The following is a 19,456-nucleotide window of genomic DNA, read 5'->3' on the forward strand; positions in this document are numbered from 1 at the left end:
TATTTAACTTTGTTTCACCCAAACTTTTCCTGCTTTGACTTCAGCTTTTTTTTTTCATAATTACATACAGTTTGTCCTAAAACTTCATGCAGATCCTGCATCCTTCCAACTGCTTTGAAATCGGCCCAGCCAAAGTACTGTCCCTACTCTGATAGGGAATCGTTGCAGGGAGCTCAAGATTAGGGTGATGGCAAGGAACCCTTCCAACCCCAAAGACTTAAAAACTCGAGATCATCACCAAAAATTGTCTAAACGTGCGGGCAAACGTGCAGACAACTGGTCAGAAATGTATAAAAAGAGTTTGATTTCTATAATGTCAGTAAAGACTTTTGGCATCAATTCTTGAGAAGGTTGTTTAGTAATAAAATGTGGAGTTCATGCTTTCTTTTTCAAAATTGGTGATTTTATCTGATCCCATCAATTACACTGAACTCCTTCAGCTGTTCTCTCAGACAAGTCGCCTCCAGGCTGGAAGTATTTCTAAATACAGAAACAAACAGACAACTTTCACTGTCCTCCAAGGTAATGATTTGCAACTATGTGCTACATTGGTAGCTGAAGGCCACGTGTTTTATATTTGAGTTTTTTTAATGTATTTTATTGCCGTGTTCTGTGATAACATAATGTTCTGTATTTTTATGACTGCCTTTTATACTTGCATCTCTTTGTTAGCATATGTCAAAATTTTGTCTTTCAGTGTGAAAAGCACGCACAGCCCCTTGACTTTTTTACTTAATTTTAATTTTATCACAACCACTAATTTCAGTCTATTTTGCTGGGATTTCTTGCAGTTGACTGACTGAAAGTGGTACATAATTGGAAAGAGGAAGGAAATGGTGCCTGTTTTTCAGAAACCTTTTCTAACTTAAAACTGTCTGAGTAAGCAAATTCTGGAACCTTTTGCTTTTTTGGGGTGGATTATCTATCTATCTATGTATCTATCTATCTATCTATCTATCTATCTATCTATCTATCTATCTATCTATCTATCTGTCTGTCTGTCTGTCTGTCTGTCTGTCTGTCTATCTGTCTTATTTTAGGTCTTAATCTTTATGCATGTGTTCATTTGGAGTTTCTTCTGAGTCTAAGGCTTCCCTTAACTTTGATCCATAATTTATTCTTTAAAAACAACTCATGTTGTTGTAGCTTTTTTTATCTGCCTTCAACAACAGGAGTTTGAGAGTAAATCTTGTATTTTGCAATACAGATTAATCTGACACTGCACTAATTGATATTTATAACCCTAGTGCAAGTTTAACCCACTTAGATTTCTTAAAATACATTTCCCTTGATGGCTTTTTTTACCCTCGATATACTTCCTCCTATACCACTATATTTTATCTCCATTTATTTTATTTATTTATTTTACACTTTGCAGGGAGTAGACAGTGCAAACTGTTTTGTTTATATTGTGTTTATGCAAAATGTGTTCACATTAATGCGCAATCCAAAGACAGGTTAAAAAAATAAAACAACTGTACTTCTATTCTGACGCTAAAGGCGTTTCGCTTCCCATCCAAGGAAGCTTTCTTGCTGGCGAGGCCTCTTTAGAGCTTGGATTCGCACGTAGATTCACCTGAAACTGATCGCCCCTAATGCGCAATCTGAGATATATACGTTTTATTTTTACATAACCCGTGCAAAAAAAAAAGAATAAACCATGAACCTTTTTCTAGCATAGAAGCCCTCTAGTGCGCATGTGGGGAGGGGGGTGTTTTCACTGAAGCCGAGGATCTATATGTCCCTCCGCCGCTCAGCAAACTCCAAGCTTCCTCAACAGCGAACGTCATTTATTTGTCTCCGCGGCATCTATCTGAGGAGAGCTGCTTGATTTAACGCCGTACACAGAAACCAAAGCGCAACCTGCAGGGGGACAGTGACGCCGTGCGGCCGCATCCGCGCACAGCGCAGCGCAGCGCGACCAGCCGCGGAGACGTGCCTGTTTTTTTCCGCTCCCCCCGTTATTATCGCCACAGCGGCTCGGTCTGACACACAGCTCCGCCATGGAGACCAAACCTGTCATCACCTGCCTTAAAACGCTCCTCATCGTCTACTCCTTCGTGTTCTGGGTACGTATCCTCTGATTTCTCGTTTTGCCGTTGCTTTTGTTTAACCCCCCTTTCCCCTGCAACAAACGTGGACACTTGCCGCTCCGCCGCCGCCTCCTCCTCCGCTGCTGCTGCTGTCCGTGTTTTTGTTGTGCGTGATGAAAGGCCGCTCGGTGCCAACAGCAGCAGCAGCAGCATCATCATCATCGACGGATCCGTGCTGTTGACTGACAAAACGTGACGGGCTGAGGCGAATGCGGACGCGCTTTTTGGCCTTTATTTCTAAACGCAGTCGCTCCTTATGTAACCGGAGGGGGGGTCTAAGGTTGCACATTTGCTGGCTGCTGGGCGTCAGTGCGCTTGTCTCGCATCTGAGCATCATGGTGGGAGAGAGGGAGGTGGAGGAGAGGGGGGGAGCATTACAGGAGAGCAGCATAAAAGGCCCTGGATGAGAGAGGCCTGTTTTCTGAACGCATCCTGTGCTTTGTAGGGTTTCTGCCATAGATGCTTAGGGGGGGCTTTATTTATTCAGCCTCAGCGCTGCTGGCCTGTAACCTACTTTCACTTTGAGTGGCATTTATATATATATATATATATATATATATATATATATATATATATATATATATATATATATATATAGAGAGAGAGAGAGAGAGAGAGAGAGAGAGATAGATAGATAGATAGATAGATAGATAGATAGATAGATAGATAGATAGATAAAAATGCCATGGCTGCACAACATGATGCTCTGTAGTACAAATACATTTAAATTATTAGGATGCTTGAACAAAAACAGGAGATTTGTTGAACCAATGCAGTAACAGTATTGTGCTAGTTGTAAATTGTAATAAAAAGCATCCCACCCCCCACCCTTTTTTTTCCCCGATTAAAGTGACAACGAAAAGGTTCTGAAATCCCTTTGAGTACATATAGTCGACCTGGGAGTAAAGATGGAAGCGCTTTGTCTGCCTGACTGTTGTGCAGCTAATGTCCCAGCGTCTGATGGAGAAAGAGTTGAGCCAGAAAAGGAGCTGGGCTCTGGGGACCCGCTGCACGATTTTCCCACTCCTCACAGATTCCTGCAGAGCCTTGGAGTTCAAACGAACGGGAGGTTTCAGCAGATTTTAGCGTCGCCGGCCAGAAGGCCGGTAGATCACGCGCTCCACGGCTGCACCTGTTGAGGGATCACGGAGTGCACAGCACTGATCAATCCAGCTAAACATTGCAAGCTCTTCTAGAAGCTCTTGCATGGTCCACCGTTTAAAGGACAGACATAGCAGCTGACGTCGGTAGCAGAAGATATTCCCAGAAATCAAGCAGGCTTCTTTTTTTTGTTTCTTTTCTGCTCCCACCTAAAATCAAGTATGACTTAAAATATTTGATTAAATTTTTTATTATTAGATTTGGATAGCCTGTTCATTGTTCTTTTTGTAAATGCTCACCGTGGAGCATTTATTGTTTTCATGTGAGGTTGTTGTTGGGATTTAAAAGGACTTTCCATGATGTCTTTATTCTAAAATTGTTCTACTTCTACCTTTAAAAGGACAACACTGTTGTCTTTGGACCGGAAAAAACAATTAGAATCCACAATAAATAACTTAATTTTAAACCAGAAAATCTTTTATCTGTAGATGTTGATTCTTTAAGATGCAATCCCAACTAATTCACTGGAAAAATTACTCATTTTTACTTTATGAATTGCTAAAACCTTTACATTTTTAAGAGCATTTTCAGCTTTCTGTTCCAACTGTACCTAATTCTAATAACAGAGTATTTCCTCTGTTGTGCATATTTTATTTTCTTATCATTTTTATCACTAGTTTCAAATAAATAAATTAAATTAAATTAAAAAAACGCCCGTAGCCTTTGTTGCATCCCAGCCTCTACTTTCCATTGGCTGTTGGCAACATTCCTCTCCCTGCCGACTGTTTCCAACTACTGCGCAGTGATGCAGTGTTTCCCTCACAGAGAACTATGGGTAAATAATGGAGCTCTTCAGAGCTTAGATTAGAGCTGCTGCTTTTTAACATCAAAAGGAGTCAGCTTTGGTGCTTTAGGGCATCTGATCAGGATGTTTGCTCTCTTTCGAGGTTTTACAAGCACGTCCCACTGAAAAGGAAACCCTGGATCAAACCCAGGACTGTCCGTAGGGACAGCATGTCCTTTTTTTTACCCTGGTAGCACCGTGGGATCCCTCCGAACGAGCTGAAGAGTGTCACTTGGTAGATGGTTGCCGGGGTTTCCTGCTCCTGAACGGGTTACCCCCCCCCCCCCCCCCCCCAACCCGGTCCCATTCTCGAGTGCAATACAAAGAATATCTATAGAGCCTGCTGGTTTAAAGGACAAATAACATATTAAAGTCATAGAAATCAAGGAGTAATCAAGTGTAAAACAGAAATAATTAACAGTAAAACTTTTTTTTATTCTTCTAAAACAGGTAATACATTCTGAAAACACACCTTTTGGCAGCAAAAAAAAAAAAAAAAAAAAGGTTTTTGCAGCCAGATGTCTTAAAACAGGAAGTGAGTACCATATATAGGAGATGACGTCATAGAAATATGCAGTTTCTGATGGGGTATCATTGAATAGAAGAGGGGGATATGTCAAATGGCTGCACAGAAAAAGGATAGAGTGAGTAAAACACTGAAGAGCTAGGACAGGTACTCAGAGCAGGGGGTAAACAGCCAGACCACTGAGACGACTGCAGTTGCTGCTAATGAGATGAGAAGTTGAAGTACTTACCAATTTTACTCCATACGTATGCTTTATCAATTAAAAAAACATCTCCTGTTGTCCACAAATCTATTTAAATCATTAAATCTTGTTCAGTTTAAGGACTTAGCCTCATCAGCAACTTATTTTTTTTCTCTGCGTCTGAGCTAAGTGAAAAGAGAATTTTTGCCGGTAGCTGCAGTTTGTGTAAAATTGCTTTTACTTGCCCTTCAATACATCACAGATTTGCAGACAGCTAGGGATGTGCACAAATGCCACGTGACTTGTAAACATAAAGAGGAGCCCTCTGGTGACAACGTCGGTGAGATCTAAATGCTGACGTGTGCTTGTGTACACCAGAGTATCAGCTCTGGTCAGAACCAGTTCTGACTAATTTCTGCTGGAATTTTAATGTCTCTAATGACTGTTTCTCTGCCATTTGCGTGGTGAACGACAGGCAGTGAGGTACCGGTTTGCTTTCTCCTCCTCGGTGGATATATCACCACATAAATGTTCCCTTCTATAAACTCAAATGGGAGCGTGAGACTTTGTTTTCACTGCGTTCTTCTTGCACGGACGTCTTGTTATGCATCGGCACCCGAGTTAGTTGTTCCAAATACAACATATTGAGCCTTATTAGTTAGTTCAGGCTGATGCGTGATCCATAGATTTATTCCAGTGGTTTCATCCTTAAAAAAAAATATTCAAGCCAAATCCAATAATGCAAAAACATTTAGTATTTTTGTTGTTGTTTTATTTATGATTTTATTTCTAAAGATATATTTAAATTTTTATTCTTTACCGTTTTCAACGGGTTAATGTCAAACAGGGATGCTTATTAGCAGCTGACCGCACCGACGGCTGGAGGCGGGGCTAAAGCCACCCCCCAGAAGATATTCACCACCTTCTGGCTATACTGGGTCTGGAAAACCAACAGGAGTGGAGTAGAGAAGCGCTGGGGGCGGGGCAAGAAGAGTCAGGCGGGGCGAAAACGGCCAATGGAAAAGCGGCACAAGTAATACAGCAGCTGCAGTTTCCCTATTGGCTGTTCTTGATGCTCCAGGACCGTGTTGCATTACAATCATTACTGTCCAAAAATATTTGCCACCCAGTTTTAACAAACCAACCATGTAAAGGCCATTTCCATAAGCAATTAGGAGACGGCTGAACCAAAACTCGGTGAAAATCGCATAAATCCGTGGCAGACGGAGTTGGGCTGCTTAGTACATCAATCAAACTGCTCCGGTTTTCAACAGCAGTTTGAAAACCCATAAAATATTTACAGAGTTTGCTTGTTTTTCAGAATGAAATTGAGCCAAATGGGAAAAATTAAGCGTTAGGATTTGGGAGGTTCTGGTGCCTGGTAGATGTTTAGAGTAGCATGGTAACGCTTTGAGACGACAGAGAGGAAAGCGTGCTCCTGATTTATCTGCAACCGTCTAGCTATCCTGCTGTTCTACTGCAGGGGAAACCAAGCATAAGACACACCCTGCGGTATAATGCAAACCAGTACGGCACTATGGCATCTTTTATTTTCCCTGCATCTTGAGTCATTACATCTGGACCATGTTCATAAATAGAGTTTTTGCTATCATACAAAACTTTACCATTCATGATGAGTCAGGCTCAAACTTTTTCTTCTAAATGCTGACAAATACATAAGGAATTTATACATTTAGAAAGCTCTGAAATAATCTGCAATTCCTAACTTTAAAAAAAATGATTGTCGATGTCAAACCTTGAATTTAGATCCTTTCTTTTATTCACGGGAATGGCTAAATATTTGAAATGGTGGAATATGGAAACGACCTCAGTCATGAGAGAGTTATTTTGGCCGCGGGGATATATTACTGTCCTATTTGGGATTTAGCCAAGTCTTTCATATTTTCTAAACCAGTTTTATGTAACACAAAACAAGTGGAAACCATTTATTGTTGACTTTGTAGAGTAACATATCTCTCCCGTTACCCTAAGTTTGCCTCTGATTGGCTGATTTGTCCCTTGTGTTAACTCCTCCACCAGAAGAACACGCTGCCAACACGAGTTTATGCTGCGGCCAATTTATCTCGGAGTTTGAGAGTAACGAGTCGCAGATTAGATCGCCTCCTCTTTTTTCCCCGTTCCAGTTTCTCTCTTGTCCGACGGTAAGTAACAACATGGACGCTTAAACAAAAGCCATTATTAAATGTACAAAGACGTTTACACATTGTGTTGCAAAATCTTTCACTTTATTTAAGCCATGCTGAACTGTTCAACTGAACACGAAACATAAAACAACAATAGGTGGCGATCTTTCATTGCTCGTTAAGCCACTATGGCCACTTTTGTTAAGACAAAAAACACTGTTCTACACGTTATTTTGAGGATGTAAGCAGCGCCGAAACGTCCCGTCTTATGAACACTGAAAAGTAGTACCTGTACAACTAAATGTTACATAAATAAAAGAAAACTGCTAAAAACAGTCGGAAGTTGCACTCAATGTTGTTGCAGGTCTGGTCCTGTGGCACCGACTTTCTGGGTCGTAATTTTGAGTTTAGAGGCCGTTCCAGTAGAAATTTTCGATTTGGAGGTTGGAAACTCTAAATGAAACTCACCGTTATTCCAGAGTCTTAGAAAAAGTCTTTTGAAAACCCTTTTACTCAATCTAGAAGGTTCTCCTAGGTCAAAGTGGGCTGATCAACCTTTCAAGTTCCCCTTGCATTAAATGTCTTTTTGTTTAAAGGTTTATTCACATTGTTGTCTAAGGTTTGTCTATTTTGGCGTTAGGTTCCTACAAGGTATTGTTAAGTTGTTGGTTTTTTTTCTCTGCAACTTGCAATTTTGCCTTCATATCTAAACCCAGGACCATAAGTGATCGAGGATTGGAAACACTTAGCTGGCCAAATGAGCGGCACCATAACCGGGAGCCCGCCTGCTCCAGACGGACCTCCCATGCGTTTCAAACAGCTGTTGGAGAAAAAAGTTTTAAAGTTCCAAGATAATGAACCGAAAAATAACCTGCCAGCGATCACACCCGAATCCATCCGGCACAAGGAGGAAGTACCTATTTGGGTCTAAAATGGGCTGATGCTTTCATTACTCTTGAGTCCGACTGTACCCACACCAGTACGTGATTCCCTTCTGTCTGCCTCTTTGGCTAAGAGACACATCCAGACACAGAGGACAGCACTGCTTCTGTTGGGCCATGATAGGTTTTGTTCTGCACCTTGGATTAGGCACCAAGCGAAACCCTTGGTCATGAACACAAACGTCCAGGACACGAAAAACCTGTGGTCAATAATTCATCACTCCGTTTCCCACGCGCTCTCTGTAAAGCCCACGCAGTCTAACGTCAATGAATGCGTTTTGCCAGATCTGATTAGGGTTTAAATGTTACAGGAATGCTAATTACAACATTCAAGTCAAACAGGTCCTGCAGCACTGAGGGACAGAGCATGAACATGGACCTCTGTCACAGACGCGACCTTTTTATATTTAGTCTGGATTGGGTGGTCTGTAGGCACTCTCTAGCATCTGAAGCCTCAGGTTTCAGGCAGCCGGGGGGATCGGTGGGGGGGGGGGGGGTCTCGGCAAGCCCCCGGAGGGCTGAAGATCTGGTCGAAATAGGAGAGACGTCCAGGCTTCACTGCCTTGAAGCTTGCCGAGGCTAAAAAGAAGTCTCAAGTGAAGAAGTGTCACCGTTCTTTAAATACACCCGGGGGGACAGGAGGCGCGCGAATGCCGAGCAGGTGTTGGAGTCTGCTCCTCGTCCTGTGGGAGCATATTTCGCCGTCGCACCTTCTGTTTCTTTATTAGGCTCAGGACGATGCGAATGGAAAGGGAAAGAGAGGGAGGGGGGGTGACCTGTTTTAAACTCTGTGGCGTAACCATGGTGGTCGGCGTTGAATTTCAAACAAAACGTGTTGGTGGGTGGGTGGGTGGGGGGGGGGGGGGTGTCGAGAGGGGACAAGGGGCTGTGGGGCTCAAAAAGGGGGAAGAAGGAGCATATTGGGGTGCTTGGAATTCAGCCCCCCCCCCCCCCCCTCCTCCTCACAACCAACACTCGGCAGACTTGAAACCCTCAGTGCTGTTGAGAGTTAAGCTCAAGCAGTGACACCAAACTGTTTGTTTGTATGTAGCAGCCGCTGTTTGGAGGACAGGATCATTACGCCATGATTAGAGACCCGAAGGGAATCCTGACTGACATGGCAGAGAGCGCTGACCTGTTACAATCACTGTTGATAGAAATAATAATAATTCTACTTGCAAGTTAAATCGTCGACCTGAAGTCCTTTAGTTTATGGGGGGGGGGGGCATCTGCAGCTGAGTGGAGTGGATGACGTACTTAAAAGCGCATTAGATACTTGCTTTTGTTTGGAGGTTCGGTCATTTATTTCTGAGAATAATAATAGGCTATTATCTTTTGAATGTTAGATTAGAATGAAATGTTTGCAGTAATGAGAAAAAAAGCAACATCCAAATGGGCAGATTTAAAAAGATAATTATTAACAAATTCAAAACATGTAAGCTTATTTTAAGTGCAGCACTGGCCGTTTTATGCTGCTGCTTTGCGACCCATTTTTATATATAAAAAACGCAAACACTGAATTCAAACTCAATCCTTTATATAACTAACTTTTTACCAAAACTGCAAGTTTTTAAAAAATTAGAAAGAACCCATGCTCTGTAAACTCTTAGAAGGGGGCAGAGCTTGGAGGGGTGGAGCTTTCAGGGGTCTGCGTTTGTGATTGGTTGGGAGGATATAATGAGTGTAATATTAACCTACATGATAGGCTAGAATGCAAAAGGAAGGAAAACAATTTATCTATTTGACTTTTTATTGACCCTTTTTTTTCTACCATCGATATACATCTATCGATCGATATATATATATATATATATCGTTATTGAATTATCGTCCAGCCCTAATTATTGTCAGGCGCTTACCAGATGGCTACAAATAACATGCAGTATATCTGGCCATGTATGTACAATGCCTCGCAAACTGTTTCACTAGTTCTTGTGGTGCAAACACTAAATTGACTGTTTTCATCGGGGTTTTCTGTGATTGATCAACGCAGCAGACAGTTGTAGAGTGGAGCAAAAAAGGAGACTTGGTGGTAGCTGTTTAAAGAAAAATTAAAGTCTGAAAATTGTTCTGAGAATTCAGATGTCTTTTCCATATGTAGTAGAACCGGGGTCCATGTACAATTACAGCTCCAGGTCTTTTGGGGTATGTTTCTACCATCTTTACACATCTAGACTGAACTTTTTGCTAAATAAGTGGAGAGATGAGGCAGAGGGTCTGTAGACATGTTTTTCCTAGTCTAGCCATAGGTGTTGAATTAGATCTGAAGGTTAATTTTGGACTTTGTTGAAGTGATGTTCTACAGTAGTGTCAGTAGTAGTTCCCTGACCTGTTGGAGAAAGATTTCATGCAACAGGAGTTTGTTGAAAAATGAGGTACGTCCTTCCAGGTGGCGGAGGATAACAGGCCAGTCAGACGTGCAGCGTATCAATGTAACGCATCAGCCGATTTAACCCATCAGCCAACGTCATGTAGAACAATTTTATTCGGAGGTGTTTTAAATTGCCAAAGTCAGCGTACGTCTTTCTAGCTGTTAGCTAGCCACTCACAGGGCTTATTTTACTTTTTTCTCAAGGACTCACAGTGATTTGGCATCTTTCTACCAGAAGTAACGGCATTACTCATTATAACAGCCACAGAACTTACTTTTTTTTTTTTAAGGCAGGAATTTGACTGGGCCAATTGAGACCCCTTGATCTGACCCGTTGTAAGTCTGGCAGTGTGTTTCTAGGTTTCCTGCTGGAAGGTGAACCCCCGCCCCAGTCTCAGTCAAGTTCTTTGTGTTTGCCATTTAAGCCCACGTTTTACATCTGTATACGTTTGCTGTGTCCCGCTACATTTAGGCCCTACTTGTGAAGCAAACCATGCGGGGCCTGCTTGGTTTGTGAAAAGCTTTAAACAGGACTTATCATGTCTTCATGAGTCCATCACTGATGGACTCATGTCCCGTCAACTGATTCTTCCATCTCCTCATTTGCTTGTGGGCGTTTTTTCCCCCCTCATCATTTGAGCATCTTGCTCCCCAAATATATGAATGACCACAAAGATGCAAACATAAAGGCACCCTCTAAAATTGTTTGGTTTATTTGTGACAACGAGGAAAAAATGTCCTTGAATATAGACATTTTTATTGTGGTTGTGTAATACGAAGCTCCAGCCTTCAGTTTGAGAGCAGAAATAAAAATCTCAGCCGCGTGTGACGACATCCTGTGTGGGCTTTCTCGCCCCAGCATCCAACTGCCCACAACTTGTCAATATAATGCCCATTTTTCGCAGCTTTAGCTTCCTTAACAAATATCCCTTCATGTGAATAATCCAAACACGCACAGCGTTGAAACTGAAAGGTAATACGTTTTAATTAAGCAACACTGGTGTTATAGTAACACCAGCAGATTTACTGAATGTGTTTTGGCTTCTGAACCGTTTGAAGGAAACAATAAAATGTTGACCACGTGAAGTATGGCTTTTTAAAGTACTTTTGCCCTTTTTTTAGGAAAACGTGTTAACCACAGCAACACTGAGGCATGATTATGGCTCTCTTTTTCCTCCATACCCGTTATGCAATCTTATATTAGTATCTGCCTTGCATTAAAACACTTTATTAAGGTCTTTTACTGTGGAGCGGTACCAGATAGTCCCTGAAATAGTCCCTACATACATACATACATGCATTCATGCATTCATGCATACATGCATGCATACATACATGCATTCATACATACATGCATTCATGCATACATGCATACATACATACATACATACATACATATACATACATGCATACATGCATGCATGCATGCATGCATACATACATGCACGCATGCATCAATCCATATACATACATACATACATACATACATACATACATACATACATACATACATACATACATACATACATACATACGAAGAAACAGACTTTTTCAGGTCTTACTGCAAAGCTTCAATTGAGTTTACTTTGACTAGGCCATTCAAATACATGGAAATGCTTTGACCTAAACCGTTCTGCTGGAATTAGTGGCGTGCTTTCCAACCTCCAACATGCTTCCCTCCAGGATTGCCCTTCATTTAAACCCATCTTCCCGTGAACTCTGACCAAATTCCCCGTCCCTGCTGAAGAAAAGCATCCCCACATGATGATACTGCCGCCACAGGGATTTCTATTAGTTTTCGTCCACGTTTTGCGTGTAAGACAAAAACGGCTGTTCTCAGAAGCGACTTCTTCCACATGTTTATTGTTCCCAGCAAAATCTAAAGCAGCTCATTTTGAAGAAAGCCAGCTGAAGCTACATACAGAGCGATGGGGGTGGGGGGGAGCCACAGGGCATGAAATAATTCTGTGCCTTTTCATCTCCTGATGGCCCTTTTTCAGATGGAAAGGGACAGAAAGGAGAAGGGAAGACGGTGTAGTCCTCATGTAATTTTTAAAGGTGCAGAGTAGATGAGCATAGAGTGGTCCTTTTGTCATTAGAAGGCCTCACAACTGGATGCTGAGCAGCCTCCTCTCTAGCAGACAATGCGAGCAGGATGAGGCGGACCTCGCCAGAGTCGGATCATCCACAGCCGTTCAACCCCCCCCACTCTTGTTTCCAGCGCCAGCGAGACAAACCCAGCTGAGACACACGCTGCTTCATCTGCCTCGAACAACGCGCCCTTTTATCCGCCGCATTCATTTGAAATGCTAAAAGAGGCGCAACAGGAGGAAGCGTCTCGCCTCGGATCAAAGAGCCCCTTTGATTTGATGTTCTCATTCGTGAGTGTAGGCATATTCACCGAGCAGGTGATTGGCACCTCGTACTCCTGGTGATTTTTTATTTTTTTTGTCTCCTATCTTCCGGCTCCTCCTCCTACCATAATTGCTCTCCTTTTTGTTCCACCTTGATCCCCGTTTCTTCATCTTTCCCTCTCTGCACGGTGCGAAAAGCACAACTGTCGAAATAAGTGCAGAGATTAAGGCCTCCTTTCTGCTTTTCATTCTGCTCCCTGTGCCGTCTCTCTTTCATCCGTTTAGATAACAGGAGCCATCCTGCTGGCAGTGGGAGTCTGGGGGAAGTTGATGCTGGGCCCTTACATCTCCCTGATAGCCGACAACTCGACCAACGCCCCCTATGTCCTCATCGGCACCGGGACTGTCATCATCGTCTTTGGCCTGTTTGGATGCTTTGCCACCTGCAGAGGAAGCCCATGGATGCTGAAGCTGGTAAGAACCTTTTTTTTTGTGTGAGAAGTGCTGCAGATGCTGACTGACTAACCCCAGGTCACATGATCCAAGTAATCATGGCTTACCTCTGTCTTGCACGAGGATGTGAGTTCTTCAGTAGGCGCTTGAGTGTGTTTGAGTGCGTGTGCGCACCGAAAGGCAAATGATATTCGGTTGAAGGTCTTCATAAAATCAATGCAAATCTGCTGCTTTCTTTCCTCTCTCTGTAGTACGCCATGTTTCTCTCACTGGTCTTCCTGGCTGAGCTCGTGGCGGGGATCTCAGGATTCGTGTTTCGTCACGAGGTCAGAGTTACTTCTCCGCGGCTTTGTGCACAAACCTTGCGCAAGTCTGTGTCAATGTATCGCATTAAGTGTGTGTATGTGTGTATGTGTGTGTGTGTGTGTGCTGTTGCATACTGTAGATAAAGGGAACCTTTCGGAGGACCTACACTGATGCAGTCCTGAACTACAATGCTGAGGACGAGGCGAGCCGTGCTGTGGACAACCTGCAGCACAGGGTGAGTGACAACGTAAAGCCGAGCTACAGACTCATTAAAGGAAACTGTCCACAATTTAAAAGGTTGGTTACTTCTAATGAAGTGCTGCACTGGCTGCCACCTGACCACACACATATGTGCACACTGCAAAAACAGAACTAAAAATAAGTCAAATTTTCTTGAAATGAGTGTGTTTGTCCTTGATGATCTGCCAATGGAATGAGTATTTTGACCCCTGAAATAAGATATTTAGACATTCTGCACTCTAAATAAGATGATGGAGATGAGTTGTTCTTATTTTAAGTGCAAAAATCTCATTCCATTGGCAAATCATCTTATTTACGTGCTCAAATCAAGGACAAATACATTAATTTCAAGAAAATTTGACTTATTTTTAGTTTTGGTTTTGCAGTGCAGCATGGCAGACCAGCATGCAATAAACTCCAATTCTTTGAAAACTCTTAATAAGGGTGCAGAGTGGGACTCTCTGCAACTCAGAGTCAGGTTTTGCTTAAGTAAAAAAAAAACAAATCAAAGATTTCAGGCTTGACGTGGAATTACGCTCTAAAGATTCAAGTCTCAGACGTTGACTCATGTCGTACTTCAGTCGCAAAAGATTTTAGACTTGACTTAGAACTACCCTCTGAAGATTGAAAGTCACGTATTCAGTTCTCAGACTTAGGCCCGACTAGCTTTTAAGTTGCACAAAGACTTCAGATGTCATTTCTGATTCTGCTCTAAAGACTCCAGGCTCAACCTGGACTCAAGGTCTCAGACTTGTTCCTGAGGCTGGTCCTCAGTGTCCTGTACGTTGCACATACAAAGATTCGAGTCTTGACTCAGACTGATGCTCTAAAGACTTATGTTTCAACATGAAGCCCAGGTTCTCGAGTCCTCAGCAACCTTTCACCCTTACAATCAGGGGTGAAAGTACGCCAGAGAGCTCAGATTATTTTAATAAATGATTAATGTGTTCCTCTTTGAGTCACCGTAGTGTGTTCCAAGGGACTGGTCATGGTATCAGTGCTTGCAGTATGTATGGCTTTCTGCAATGTTTGACCGTACGCTCATGTTACAGTAATGCTCACTGCTGCTTCTAAATTAGTTTTTTTTTTTTTAATGCTAGCACAGAGCAAGCAGATTGCAGCCCTGGTATGATCAGTGGCTATTGTCCTCCTGTTTAAGGGTGCGTTTGATTTATTAACCAAGGCAGTTTGCAGACCCTGATTCAAAAACAACAACCTGTTCATGCCTCAAATTAAACATCTGATTCTGTCATTTCTAAGCTAAATAAACTCAGCTGACCTGTGAAAAACTGACCAATTACAAAAACACTTCTGGCTGTGTTTCAAATAAAAGCTACATCTGTTAAACTTATTCAGAAATCTATTATTTGCCCTCATTAAGTCACTACATTACGCCTCATTGTTTCATTTGTTTTTAGTTTTTTAGCATAACTTCGTACATGTGTACTGCTAAGACTTGACGGCAGAGCTTTTAAATAGAGATTTAGCACAATTAATACTGAGAAGGATCGCTTTTAGACCTGGAATTTCTAGTTGTAATTTGGAAAACGACATAAAACTTTGATTTGATTTATTTTTATTCAATATTTATTTGACCTGGAAGTCAAATAGTACTATTTGAATCATCAATAGCTTGATTGCTAGAGAACCAATAGATTAAATAACCGTGTAATCTGCATAAAAATGCGATTAGACCTTGTGAAGTCTAGTCTCAACACTATTAAAGAAATGGTGAATATGATAGGCACCAAAATTGAACCTTGGGGGACCCTTTATTAAATCAGATTTTAGACATCAGCAAGGACACCCTGAGTTCTGACTAAGAAATCATTTCCAAACCATTGATAGTATTGTGCTGAGATTTACATATTTTTTAGGTACCGAGAGTTTGGATATGAGTCTAGAGTTGCATAGTTGTACAAGTCCTAAACAATGTTTTTCTCCTCATATCATGCATACAAATGTTAAAATAATGTGTCCATTAATAGCTTCTACAACATTCCTACATCGATTAGGGCACAGGGGTTCATGTGGATTGTGTTCAAGCTAGATGTCACTTAGTGGGTCTTATCTGGGTATCTTACGGACATTAAGAAAATTAGTTGAAATATTACAATAAATCTGAGGCCCATTAGGGTTCCAGACCTATTTAAGCAATTATCCTATCATATAACACTCGAACCGTCTCATTTCTGGCCTTTATTTCCAACCAGTTTCTCCTCATATGGGCTCCATGGCTCAATGCAGTCTGGGTATATGTGTGTGCTACTGGTATAATGAAACGTGAAGGGCCACAAGTGTAAATTAACAGTTTATGCCTGCAATTTTTACTACGTTTTGTGCATGCTGCAGCCATCTTGAGGGGCTTTCATTCGATTTTTTTCCCCCCAACTTTTGAGCACAGAAACCAACGCACCAAGACACCAACCTAATTACAGCCATACCTCTTTTTATCTTAACGTTACAGAAACTACCAAAATCCTTAGTCCCTTTAGAATCAAAGTGTGGTTTGTCCATTCAGGGCTTCTGTAGAAACATGGACGTCAAAGGAATAAATCCGGATATACAAAAGGTTCCATTGAAAGTAGCGCAGACTCGGCTAAATTCTATTTATTAACTAGGATTTTGTAAATCCTAGTTAATAAATAGATAGGCAGAGTAACATGACTTGGCTTAGTTCTAAGGATCTAAGTGTTCTTGTGTTTGTTTTTGGCTTTTTAGCTGCGTTGCTGTGGAGTTTATAACTACACCAGCTGGTTTGCCAGCGTGTATTACCCCTCCAATGGTATCCCTCCCAGCTGCTGCTTTAACTCCTCTGATTGTAACCCAGACGATCTCCGCAATGCAACTGTGGCCCCAAGCAAGGTCTACCACCAGGTAGGTTTTAATAGCTCCACTTTTTTTTCCTGCTTGTCCACATTAAACGAACCTCATCACTTTATTAGGTGACCTCTTATCGAACCCCTGGCTTCTCGGCACATCAACAGCTGCCTCAGAAACGATCCCATGTCTTGCTTTAATTAGCACGTATAACGTGTCCCTGTTTCCTCTGCTGACCAGAGGTGGATAGAGTAGCCAGAAATTGTACTCAAGTAAGCGTAGCACTACTTCAGCATGTTTTTACTCATGTAAAAGTAAAACGTTGTCAGCCAAGAAAGTACTTGAGTAAAAGAATATTCAGTAAGAAGGCTACTCGAGTACTGAGTAACTACGCATAACAGCTGATTATTTTGTATTTAAAAATTATGTAATTGGACAGACAAAAATATAAGGTTACATGCAAATTCTGGTATTTTAAAGACAAAAGATATAGTAAAGACAAAAGAAACACTTTTCTAAATCATTTTCAAACTTGAAAGCAATATTTACAGCAGATAATGTATATACAGTATGTTAGAACAGTGAAAAGTACTTCCGGTGACAACATCTATTGTTTACTGTACGTTCATTTGACCTCCAAATGGCTCAATGAGCTCAGCAGATAGAAAAGAACATTAAAATAACAAAGCTTGTGTACAAATAAGAAGTCTCACTTTAAGATAAACTCTGGGTTTTTGTCTCTCTGGTGCATTTTTGGTTAAAACAAGTATGTTCTTTATTCACAAAGTTACTCACAGCAGGTAGAGCAGCCAGACATTTTACTCAAGTAAGAGTAGCAATACCTGAGTAATAATATTACTAAAGTAAAAGTAAAAAAGTACAGTGCAGTAAAACTACTGACACGCCCCCTTTTTGTTTCAGGGCTGCTTTGAGCTGGTCACTTCGTTCATGGAAACCAACATGGCCATTATCGCAGGAGTGACGTTTGGGATCGCCTTCTCGCAGGTACGGGTTAAAGAAAAGTCTGTTTCATAATGGTTTGTTCACATTTCTGATGGGAGCAGATTGTTAAAGCTCTGTCTGCCTGTCTGTGCGTGTTTGTGTGTGTGTGTGTGTGTGGTTGTGCATTTCAGCTGATTGGCATGTTGCTGGCCTGCTGCCTGTCCAGGATCATCACAGCCAATCAGTATGAGATGGTCTAGCTAATGTGAAGTGGCAGGTGAGGTAAACACAAATCTATACAAAAAAAAGTTTTTTTTTTTTTTTTTTAAATCATTCCACCACTAAAACGTTCTTTATCTTACCAGGGAGATGGAGAGAAGAAGAGACAAAGCGTCTTGCCACGAGACTGAAGTAAATTCCCCAAACTCCCATCACACGTCTGAATCGGAAGTTGCCTCCGCCCGTCTCTCTGCCTGTGATCTCAGTGTAATATCTTAATGTAACTTATTGTAAAGCACCATTCCTCGACTCGCTGCGGTTTGCATCAAAGCTTTCTGTACCACGCACCACATCGATGCTTGACGTAGAAGTTGCTCGTTTGGGGTCATCTCTGATCGGTGCAGCCCACAGCAGGCAGGGGGAGCAGAGCGGACAGCCTCAGAAGGGCATTACTTAAAAACCTGAAAGTAACCCTTCCATTGATAGCTTTAGTTTTCCATTTGTTATTGCTCATCACTGTGTATTCCTAGGGTTGTAGTCTTTTCTTACTTGATTATGTGCACTAAGGAGGAGAGTTTGGGCTGATAAAGGTGGGGAAAGGGAGAACTGCTTTGGAGTATTTTTAACCATGATATTAAAACATATATATTTTTTTGCCCATAATATAAACATTAGGAAAGCCTAATAAGTTAATGAATTTGATTTATTCATTTAAAATTCCCACTGTGAAAAAAAGGCATTTTTAGCCTTTGTATAGGTGAAAACTGCTATTTGCATGTACAAATGAATTAATCAGTGTTTTAGGAGCTGGCCACAACATCTTTCTCTAAATTAGACTTAAGCTGTTGAACCTGCATTTAGTCATACCAGAGTTTTATAAAGTTACAATATCCAGACTTGTAACTATGGTTTGAAGTCTTTTTAATGAGACGCCAGAGAAAACGCGGCAGTGACCAGAGTCCTTTCCGGTAAGCATTAACATGGCTGATTCAGATAAAAGTAGACCGTGCTGACAATTTGCACCTGGCATTAAAGTCCATCCTGAGTAATCAGAGCTGAGTTACCCACCTTTAATCTAAAGGAACACACAGGTACGTCATTCAGTGACCTGTCAGCTGAGCCATTAACAAGACATGCAACTGATCTGCTGATGCTTTGGTAAAACCTCACATGGATTTGGCCCCTTTAACTGTTTCTCAGACATCGAAACGTTTACGATTCACCCCAGTTGCAATGTTGAGCAAGATTCTGCAGCTTAATTTTTGCAAAATGCGACAAAATAAAGGCGAATAGATGATATAGGATTTCACAGAGCTCAGTGTCAGCGCACAGGCACTAAAGATTTTAACCCTTAAAAGCTGGAAAATTACCTGATGGCTCACCAGCTATTGTGAGCTTTTCTGCAGACTTTCGTTGTGCACATAGTGCTATGTAAACAGTAGTGTTGTGCCGATGCCATTTTTTGGCCCCGATATTGATACCCGAAACCTGGCTGTGCAGTATTGGCCGATACCGATACCATCTGTTTAAAATTAATGTGTGTGTGTGTATATAAAGAACTGCATACTACTTAGGGTAGTAGAACTTTTTATTGCCTACCTGGAATGGGTGACAATAGTTGAATAAACTTTTGGCTCTCAAAGGCCAGAATAGTGCAACATTTGTGAAATTATAACATGCATAATAGTAGTGCAACAGTAAGACAGTAAAATTACATTAATAATTGAATAATCTCTTTTAAACCCTGAGTTTTGGCTCTCAAATGCCAAAATAGTGCAACTTTCATGAACTTATATAACATGTATAATACTTGTTGGGAGAGAGAAGGCTGCGTTCAAACATCAAAATGGTATCGGTGCCCTATTTGTTGGTACTCACCGATACCGATACCACCATTTTAGTGCTGGATTGGGGCCCTGTC

At 41.5% G+C, this 19,456-nt stretch overlaps 1 protein-coding gene across 1 annotated transcript; it reads left to right on the forward strand.

Annotated features, from left to right (window-relative positions):
• Nucleotides 1-1,734: 1,734 nt before the first annotated feature.
• On the forward strand, nucleotides 1,735-18,138 carry tspan7b (tetraspanin 7b). The gene is made up of 8 exons (XM_012864421.3): nucleotides 1,735-2,069; nucleotides 12,841-13,029; nucleotides 13,260-13,334; nucleotides 13,454-13,549; nucleotides 16,276-16,431; nucleotides 17,296-17,379; nucleotides 17,508-17,593; nucleotides 17,682-18,138. Exons 1-7 carry the CDS (start codon nucleotides 2,004-2,006, stop codon nucleotides 17,574-17,576), a joined length of 735 nt encoding a protein of 244 aa, XP_012719875.1. The 5' UTR covers nucleotides 1,735-2,003; the 3' UTR covers nucleotides 17,577-17,593; nucleotides 17,682-18,138.
• Nucleotides 18,139-19,456: the final 1,318 nt, after the last annotated feature.

The sequence above is a fragment of the Fundulus heteroclitus genome, chromosome 7 (assembly GCF_011125445.2).
Source record: "Fundulus heteroclitus isolate FHET01 chromosome 7, MU-UCD_Fhet_4.1, whole genome shotgun sequence".
NCBI classification, from domain to species: Eukaryota; Metazoa; Chordata; class Actinopteri; order Cyprinodontiformes; family Fundulidae; genus Fundulus; species Fundulus heteroclitus.

Bases quoted from the DNA above. Each gene is read 5' to 3' on its own strand.
- tspan7b (XM_012864421.3), top strand. From the start codon at position 2,004: ATGGAGACCAAACCTGTCATCACCTGCCTTAAAACGCTCCTCATCGTC. The intron at 2,070-12,840 runs GTACGTATCCTC...TCATCCGTTTAG, and splicing joins TCTACTCCTTCGTGTTCTGG to ATAACAGGAGCCATCCTGCT. The intron at 13,030-13,259 runs GTAAGAACCTTT...CTCTCTCTGTAG, and splicing joins GCCCATGGATGCTGAAGCTG to TACGCCATGTTTCTCTCACT.